Here is a 9,942-nt window from a genome sequence, read left to right on the forward strand (position 1 = left end):
ATGATTGTCGGGGTCTGGCTTTTGGCACCGACGGCAATTCCAAGAAGAAAGTAACTTAGGAAACCTTATTGGTTCTCTGCCCAGTGGGGCTCCCATCCCCCAGCTGCAACACAGCCCCATTCCAGTAAATAGACAAGGTGCCAGGGGCTGCTGTGCCCCATTTAGTCTAAATATTGGAGTAGACTTTCATAGTTATAAGGTTGAAGGTAGACTTAAGTCCACCGAGTTCAACCTGTAGCCTAAGATATTGATCCAGAGGAAGGCGAAAATCCCATGGAGCAGACAGAAGGTGATCATATGACCTAGTGCTAATGATGAAATAAACCCTTTATGGTCTGAATGAAAAAAAAAATGAACAAATTATGCAGCCATTTATTACACAAAAACATCGGACTGTCCATGCTGAGAGTTTGGAAGGTACATTGCCGACATTAGACCAGCTATGATAGAATTTATCTTCACAGCTAGTGAATATATGGAAATCGTTGGAACTTTCACTTATACAGCTACAACCAGATCTTTACAGCGATTCACAATCATTTATTATTACCAACTATATTAGGTGTCAAAAAGGAAAAACATTTTTCTCTCCTTTTAGTGGTCATAGTAGGAAAAGGTGTAGATGACAGAGGACATCCCGTTGGCCTACGGTCTTTAAACTACTGCGAGGTGGAATTATTTTTTAGCAATGTTAGAGAACAGAAAAATGGTTTGACTTTTAAATTTGTGTGTGTCATGTCAAATCATAAGGTGAGAATTTGGTTTTTTTTAATGCTTAGGGGGTGACACATATGTACTGATAATGTATTTATGAGATGTCAAGCTAACACTATAAAACCTGATATAGCTGAATTGATTCGATTTTAGGTTCAGAGAACCAGTGGTGCCAGTTTGATTTTGTTTAATAACCGGACAATAAAAACGTCTGTACAAAAACAAATTACCTAATGACCAAGGCTGGTGGTGTACAGGAGAATTGTGTGCATGTGGAAGGAATAATGACTAGATCAGGGGTGTCAAACTGCATTCCTCGAGGGCCTCAGACCATGCGTGTTTTCAAGATTTCCCTTGCATTACACAAGGTGCTGGAATCATTCTGTGCAGGTGATTAAATTATCACCTGTGCAATACAAGGAAATCCTGAAAACATGACCTGTTTGCGGCCCTCGAGGAATGCAGTTTGACACCCCTGGACTAGATAGATCGATCGATAGATAGATAGATAGATAGATAGATAGATAGATAGATAATGGGTAGATAGATAATAGATAAATAGGTAATAGATGGATAATAGATAGATAATAGATAGATAATAGATAGATAGATAATAGATAGATAATAGATAGATAATGGATAGATGGATAGATAGAAGATAGATAATAGATAGATAGATACATAGATAGAAGATCGATAGATAATACTGTAGATAAATAGATGATAGATAGAGAGATAATAGATAGATACATGATAGATACATAGATAGAAGATCGATAGATAATAGATAGATACATGATAGATACATAGATAGAAGATCGATAGATAATAGATAGATAGATAATAGATAAATATATAGATAGATAATAGATAGATGATAGATAGATAATAGATAGAAGATTGATAGATAATAGATAGATAGATGATAGATACATAGATAGAAGATAGATAGATAATAGATAAATAGATAGATAATAGATTGATAGATAGAAAGATAGAAAAAAAGAATTTAAGTACAGCAAAAATTGGGTGCAAAGTCTCATAGGCATATACCAAACCTTATAAGTAGGATCAAAAAAAGTTGAAACACCGCTCCATATGGCAATTGTAAGGTGCTCTTTATTGGCCCATGTGGCAACGTTTCGGTCAAGCTTGAGAAAGGTCTGTATCCAGGACCGAAACGTCGCCACATGGGCCAATAAAGAGCACCTTACAATTGCCATATGGAGCGCTGTTTCAACGTTTTTTGATCCTAGATAGATAGATAGATAGATAGATAGATTTATAATAGACAGACAATAGAAAGATAATAGATAGATGGATAGATAGATAGATAGATTTATAATAGACAGACAATAGAAAGATAATAGATAGATAGATAGATAGATAGATAGATAGATAGATAGATAGATAGATAGATAGATTTATAATAGTCAGACAATAGAAAGATAATAGATAGATGGATAGATAGATAGATAGATTTATAATAGACAGACAATAGAAAGATAATAGATAGATGGATAGATAGATAGATAGATTTATAATAGACAGACAATAGAAAGATAATAGATAGATGGATAGATAGATAGATAGATTTATAATAGACAGACAATAGAAAGATAATAGATAGATGGATAGATATGAAATAAATAGATGACGGCAGAGGGTTGCTGGGATGAGCGGTGGTGATTTGTGTTCCTCGAGTATTTTCGAGCCTCTTGCGCTTTATTCGCAGTCTGCAGGAATCCGGCCCGGTGTCAGGACGCGCATGCTCAGCTGAATCCATCGCCTCAGCACTGAATCCCTTTTGTTGTTTTATTTCTCCCAGTAGCGGCTCGCCTGGTGATCTCCGCACAGAACTGCCAACTCATAATATTTTGCCGTCGTGGATCTCTTTCCTCCACTGTGGTGTCCATGACAACAGGACAAGGGACAATTGCCATAGTAACGGGCCCCAGCAAACTTTACCCACCGCTTCCCAAACTTCTCCGACTTGCCTTCTTACCATCACCCAACATTGCCCAATTATGAAAATACACACTACGCGGTGCGACCTCCGGAGGTTATTTTGATTTATTTTATGTATTATTATTATTATTTTTCTTTTTTACCTTAATTAAAAAAAAAATTATAATCCAAAAGTTTATAGTTTGATAAATTAAAGATGTGTAATAAAAAAATATATGACACTTTAATTGTGAGAAAGAATTAACTCGATTGACCTTGGTCTTTTTTTTTAAAGCCATGTCACTTTGTGTTTTCCATTTTGCTATAGAAATTAATGTCTTTGACAGAAAGAAAAAAAAGATTAAAAAAAAAGGAAAGAAGACTTAAGAAAAAGATTTAGATAGGTAGAAATGATAAAAAAAAAGTGCAAAAATCAATAAAAATTGGAACATTTTTTTTATGAGAAAATTACTTTTTTTAATTGCCTACGATACTTTTATTTAAAAAAAAATATATATATATTTTTTTCTGATTTATTTTTTTTTTTTCCAGAAAATTTTCGAACGTAAAAACGCATTGGAGGGACGACTTTGTGTGAAACTTTTCTGTAAGGAGTGAAGTCACTGAGCGCAGCTGTGAAATTACCATTCGGCTGAATAATTAGATCAGACGGGAAAAGGATGAGCCGCACAATGAAATATAGTGATCTAAAGAAAGTCATTAAACAGATTATACTGATGGCCGCCTACTGTGCCCCATCACACAAGGGGAACGAGAGCGCCCAGCACTTGTTGCCTCCATTACTTTATGAGAGTGGCCCAAAAAATGTCAAGATACTCAACACTAGTCTCCCATAATAATAGTAAACTAGTCAAAAGTTAGTGGGAAAAATAGTCAATTTTTTTATTGGGACCACTAATTACTTGATGCCATGTGGCCTGTATATATATATATATATATATATATATATATATATATATACACATATATACCTGTGTGTGTGTATATATGTATATATATATATATATATATATATATATATATATATATATATACAGATATATATATGTACACTATTCATATAAAAATATATAAATATATATATATATATAAACGTGTGTGTGCATGTATACATGTGTGTGTATATATATATGATATATGTATGCGTGTCTATATATCTTTATGTGTAAATAATATATGCATATATACATGCATGCAACTCAACTTTTTTAACATTTATAGATTTTATATATATATATACATATATATAAATACATGTATATATATATATATATATATATATATATATATATATATATATACGGTACATATATACTGCTTTACTCCAGGATACAAAAATAAAAAATAATATATATACATATATAAATTATATATATATATATGTGTGTGTATATATATATATATATATATATATATACACATGCTCCCTTTTTACTTTACAGTTGGGTGTTTGTATTTTTTTAGCTTAGTTTATTTAATCGGGTCATTGTAAGTGTAGTGTCTTTGCTTCAAAAAGTTGCAAAAGTGGGAAAAAAACAAATACATGTCGGCAAATTTAATGCTCTGAAATACTTTCCATATTCTTCTAAGTACACTTGGTATAGTTATCAAACTACTAGTACAGGGATTAGGTCTTAAAATAAGAAATGTATAACTTTTGGGGGGATGGGGGGGGGGGGGGGGAGAGAGTAGCTTATCCATATCGGATAATGACTCTCTCTCACTAGTACAAATAAGATTTAACATTAAATTGTATTTTTTAGATTCTATAGGGTATAAAAATACATCTGTTTCGATTCTCCTTTCGAATTTACATAGACATTTCTATTCCAATTATATCCGACGAAAGAGGATTGATCCCAGGCAACCAACAGGTGTATTAACATGAAAAAGTAAAAAAAAAAAAAAAAAGTTACCGTACTACTAATCAAACAAAGACTGAAAAAAAAAATGGCTCATCCATTTCATTAATATATACAAGGATTTTAAAAAAAGTTTACGGCCGTTACTGTAAAAAGTAAATTCTAGAATACCAACGTGTTTCACAGAACTTTCTCCACCAGGATCCCAAAAAAAGTTTATAGGGAGTACTGTAAAAAGGAATTTTTAAGAAAAATTAAATTAAATATATATATATATATATATATATATATACTGTATATATATATATATATATACTGTATATACATATATATTTATTTTTTATATTTTATTTATATACTTTCATTATATATATTTATGTATATATATATATGTATTAAATAACTATATATATATTTATGTATATTATATGTATATATATATATTTTTTTTTTAATTAAATAAATATATATATATATATATATATATATATATACATACATATATATATTTCTAGTATACCCTAGCCACCACGTGCCCCCTGGTAAACTGGGATTGGTTGGGTTTTATACATGCCTACAAGTATTTTTTTTTTTAAATTATTATTCAAAAACAATATTGAAAAAAGGAAAAGTTTCCCAGTAAAAGTCAAAGAATGAAAGAAGCCCCAGAGCGGAACTGGTTAATTAAGCCCAAACTTTCACTAACCTGTGGAATCCATGTCTGGTTCCTCCAATAACCCACAATGCATGATCTTCCCATGAGCAGAACAGAAGACCAAAATCCTAGGGGATGTGAGACCCCCTATCTCAAGTGAAGGGAGCAAGGAATGAAAATGGACACTTGGTAAATCCAGCAGGGCAGAGACGGACCAGTCACAATGTTTGCTGATGTTGCATGGGAAAAAGCATCATTTTATAAGAGCCCTGATGGGAGACATGTCATTGATAGGCCAGGCTGCCTGATGAATGGCTGGTAGTCAGATGGGGATGTGGCAAGGCTCTCTGTGAAGCCCATTGTGGTGCTGTTTTGAATAATAAAGACTTTCCTCTAAAAAGGGGGGCTTAAATCTACGCAATCCCAGCACTTCATCCCCCCCTCTTTTTCTATTATAAAACCTCTTTATTACTTATACTTCCACAGCCCCGTCCTTGCCTTACCTACATAAAGCCATGTTTGCCCTACACAAATCAACACTCAAAAAACTGGTATCACCGGATACTACAAAAAAGCGTAATAATTCACACCCGTTGCACGTCGCATTACAAGAGGTAAGAATACAGCAAAATGCAACATAAAAAGGACAAAAAGTAAAAAAGAGCGAAAAGTTCTGTTTACAAACTTTGACAAATGTTTTTTTTTAGATCTCGGGGACCTCTTCTCTCGGGTCTTCGTGGCAGGTGATAATCTCGATTTTGGCACATTTCGAAGGTAGCAGAGGTTTTTTTTTTAAGACTTGGAATTAGATGTTAGAAGTGAAAAGCCAGGGCTTTGGGGCGATGATAAAGTGGCTGTTTTTTTTTTTTTTTTTTTTTAGGAAGGAAAATCTGTGATTAGAATATGAATGGAACTCCAACGGGGAAAGAGAAAGGAGATTACAGATGAATTGCTTTCACCGTGTATACGGGCACTGCTCCCTCCTCCGCAAACAGCTAACTATACCAGTGCTACACAGGAAACAAGGCAGCTCTTACTAAATCACTTTCCCTTACGAGAGATTTCCATCTCCGATTTACTTAATAATAATATTCTTCACCAGTCCATGTACTGATTGCAAAAGGCTAGTTGGCACTCCTAATTAAAAGAAAAAAAAAAGTAGCTTATTTTGCCATTTTTTTTTTAGGTCAGGGGGGGGGGGGGGTGGAATCAGCTACGGAACGTTTCGTGCACATGGTAGTATTTTGGATCTGGCTGGGTGCCCATACAACACCTTTTTCTCGAGAGGCGAGTGGAAAGTACGAAGTTATAACCCCATAGATAGATTGGTTGGTCCCATACAGTACAGACCAAAAGTTTCGACACACCTTCTCATTTTTCTGTATTTTCATGACTATGAAAATTGTCAATTCACACTGAAGGCATCAAAACTATGAATTAACACATGTGGAATTATATACTTAACAAAAAAGTGTGTAACAACTGAAATTATGTCTTATATTCTAGGTTCTTCAAAGTAGCCACCTTTTGCTTTGATGACTGCTTTGCGCACTCTTGGCATTCTCTTGATGAGCTTCAAGAGGTAGTCACCGGGAATGGTTTTCACTTCACAGGTGTGCCCTGTCAGGTTTAATAAGTGGGATTTCTTGCCTTATAAATGGGGTTGGGACCATCAGTTGTGTTGAGCAGAAGTCTGGTGGATACACAGCTGATAGTCCTACTGAATGAACTGTTAAAATTTGTATTATGGCAAGAAAATAGCAGCTAAGTAAAGAAAAACGAGTGGCCATCATTACTTTAAGAAATGAAGGTCAGTCAGTCCGGAAAATTGGGAAAACTTTGAAAGTGTAGTTGCAAAAACCATCAATCGCTGCAAAGAAACTGGCTCACATGAGGACCGCCCCAGGAAAGGAAGACCAAGAGTCACCTCTGCTTCTGAGGATAAGTTTATCCGAGTCACCAGCCTCAGAAATCGCAGGTTAACAGCAGCTCAGATTAGAGACCAGGTCAATGCCACACAGAGTTCTAGCAGCAGACACATCTCTACAGCAACTGTTAAGAGGAGACTTTGTGCAGCAGGCCTTCATGGTAAAATAGCTGCTAGGAAACCACTGCTAAGAACAGGCAACAAGCAGAAGAGACTTGTTTGGGCTAGGGAACACAAGGAATGGACATTAGGCCAGTGGAAATCTGTGCTTTGGTCTGATGAGTCCAAATTTGAGATTTTTGGTTCCAACCACCATGTCTTTGTGCGACGCAGAAAATGTGAACGGATGGACTCTACATGCCTGGTTCCCACCGTGAAGCATGGAGGAGGAGATGTGATGGTGTGGGGGGGCTTTGCCGGTGACACTGTTGGGGATTTTTTCAAAATTGAAGGCATACTGAACCAGCATGGCTACCACAGCATCTTGCAGTGGCATGCTATTCCATCCGGTTTGCGTTTAGTTGGGCCATCATTTATTTTTCAACAGGACAATGACCCCAAACACACCTCCAGGCTGTGTAAGGGCTATGTGACCAAGAAGGAGAGTGATGGGGTGCTACGCCAGATGACCTGGCCTCCACAGTCACCAGACCTGAACCCAATCGAGATGGTTTGGGGTGAGCTGGACCGCAGAGTGAAGGCAAAAGGGCCAACAAGTGCTAAGCATCTCTGGGAACTCCTTCAAGATTGTTGGAAGACCATTTCTGGTGACTACCTCTTGAAGCTAATCAAGAGAATGCCAAGAGTGTGCAAAGCAGTCATCAAAGCAAAAGGTGGCTACTTTGAAGAACCTAGAATATAAGACATATTTTCAGTTGTTTCACACTTTTTTGTTAAGTATATAATTCCACATGTGTTAATTCATAGTTTTGATGCCTTCAGGGTGAATCTACAATTTTCATAGTCATGAAAATACAGAAAAATCTTTAAATGAGAAGGTGTGTCCAAACTTTTGGTCTGTACTGTATATCGGCACAAAAAAAATCCCAATTGGCCTATAAGACGACATTACTGTGTGCATGATTTTTTCTTTTTAATCCAAGATACAGATATGTTAATCATTTAATCATATCGAACACATTCGAGAAGAATGATGTTATCAATACCAAGGATCGCAAGAAGAACAAGCAAATCAATCTTGGAAGAAATCAAGCCATAAAACATGTCACTCGAGACAAGGATCGCCAGCTACGATTTGCCTACTTTGGAGACATCATACAAAGAGAGCAATCACTGGAGAAAGACATCATGGTGGGAAGATTAGAAAGAACAAGGCGAAGAGGAAAACCAGCAACCCGATGGCTTGATACAATCAAGAAAATGGTGAAGAAGACCCTGGTGGACCTATCTAGGGTTACATAAGATCTATCTTCCTACAGAGCGTTCAACCATCAAGTCACCATGGTTCGAGATTGAGCTGAAGGCTGTTAAAAAAACCCTCAAAAATTATATTTATGGAAGTTGAATGTGCAACTTTCCCCTCCTTGCAGGCAAGACCATATGTAATGGGGCCTCCAACCATAAAGCAATTCACATTTATTGCCAGTGACTACAGTCATCTCCAGTCACTAATATGGGATTGTCGCCGAAATAGTGACCACCATAGACTATGACTAAAGCCACCTATACATATCTAATCTACCAATATTGGGGCCTCCCAAGTGTACCTGACACTAGATTAAGAGGAAACTGGGATCAGGTTGATGGATTCCAACATTTTTCTTGGAGGAAAGCTGCTGTCCAACTAAAGCATTTGGCGGTGGCTTTGTTACATCTTCCTACTGTAATGCACACTCAGCTAAGCTTAGGATGCATGTTTAGCCGGCTGCTTTATTGGTAATATTTGGATTTTGTGGGACTTCAAAATGAATGACCATTCCTGCAACTCCACCGATCAGCAGATTGACGGTGTAACGAGGCATGAAAAGAGGCACAGCTCCTTGCATATTTTCATGAATGGTTAAGAACATGCAGTGCCATGAATGGCTGTGACCAGGGCCAGCATCAGCACCCGGCGTATCCGGGCAAGTGCCAGGGCCCTGAGCAGGCGGGGGGCCCACTCACCGTCGGGGACACCTGCGCACTATGGGGGCCCGGTGTCTGTGCTAGTGCAGACACCCACGAGTGGGCCCCTCCGCTTGATAAGGGTCCCGGCACTTGTGATACTTACCTCTCCCAGGTCCACTGCTGCGGCGTTTGATGACTGTGACGTTCAGGTCAGAGGGCGCAATGAGGTCACGTCTGTGCGCCCTCTGCCTGAGCAATCACAGTTCAGAGAGCTGGAAGACGAGGATGCTGAGGAGTCTGGAGCAGAGCAGCAGCCAGCGATGAGAGGTGAGTATTTAATTTTTTTATTTTGGAACATTAGATATGGGGACCATCATACACTGGAGCATCATATATGGGGCCCATCTTGTGTGGGGCTCATTATACACTGGAGCATCATATATGGAGCCCATTATATACTGGAGCATCATATATGGGCCCATCATACTCTGGACCACTATATATGGGGCCCATTATATATGGAGCATTATATGGGAACTGTTCTATATGGAGCATTATATGGGGCCCATCATATACTGTATGGAGCATTATGTGAGGCTTATTATACTATATGGACCATTATTTGGGGCTCATTATACTGTATGGAGCAATATATGGGGCTCATTATACTCTATGGGGCCCATCCTATACTGTATGGAGCATTATATAGGGGCCCGCTATATGTGGAGCAATATATGGGGCCCATCATA

The 9,942-nt window shown here is 37.2% G+C and overlaps 1 protein-coding gene across 1 annotated transcript in view; it reads right to left on the bottom strand.

Moving 5' to 3' along the window:
- Nucleotides 1-5,565, bottom strand: part of RFX4 (regulatory factor X4) — an 89,389-nt gene extending 83,824 nt beyond the window's left edge. Inside the window, exon 1 of the mRNA XM_069763463.1 lies at nt 5,251-5,565. Within this exon, the coding sequence (XP_069619564.1) occupies nt 5,251-5,293 (43 nt within the window). The 5' untranslated portion in view covers nt 5,294-5,565. The remainder of the gene's footprint in view (nt 1-5,250) is intronic.
- Nucleotides 5,566-9,942: the final 4,377 nt, after the last annotated feature.

This window comes from Ranitomeya imitator, chromosome 4 (assembly GCF_032444005.1).
Source record: "Ranitomeya imitator isolate aRanImi1 chromosome 4, aRanImi1.pri, whole genome shotgun sequence".
NCBI classification, from domain to species: domain Eukaryota; kingdom Metazoa; phylum Chordata; class Amphibia; order Anura; family Dendrobatidae; genus Ranitomeya; species Ranitomeya imitator.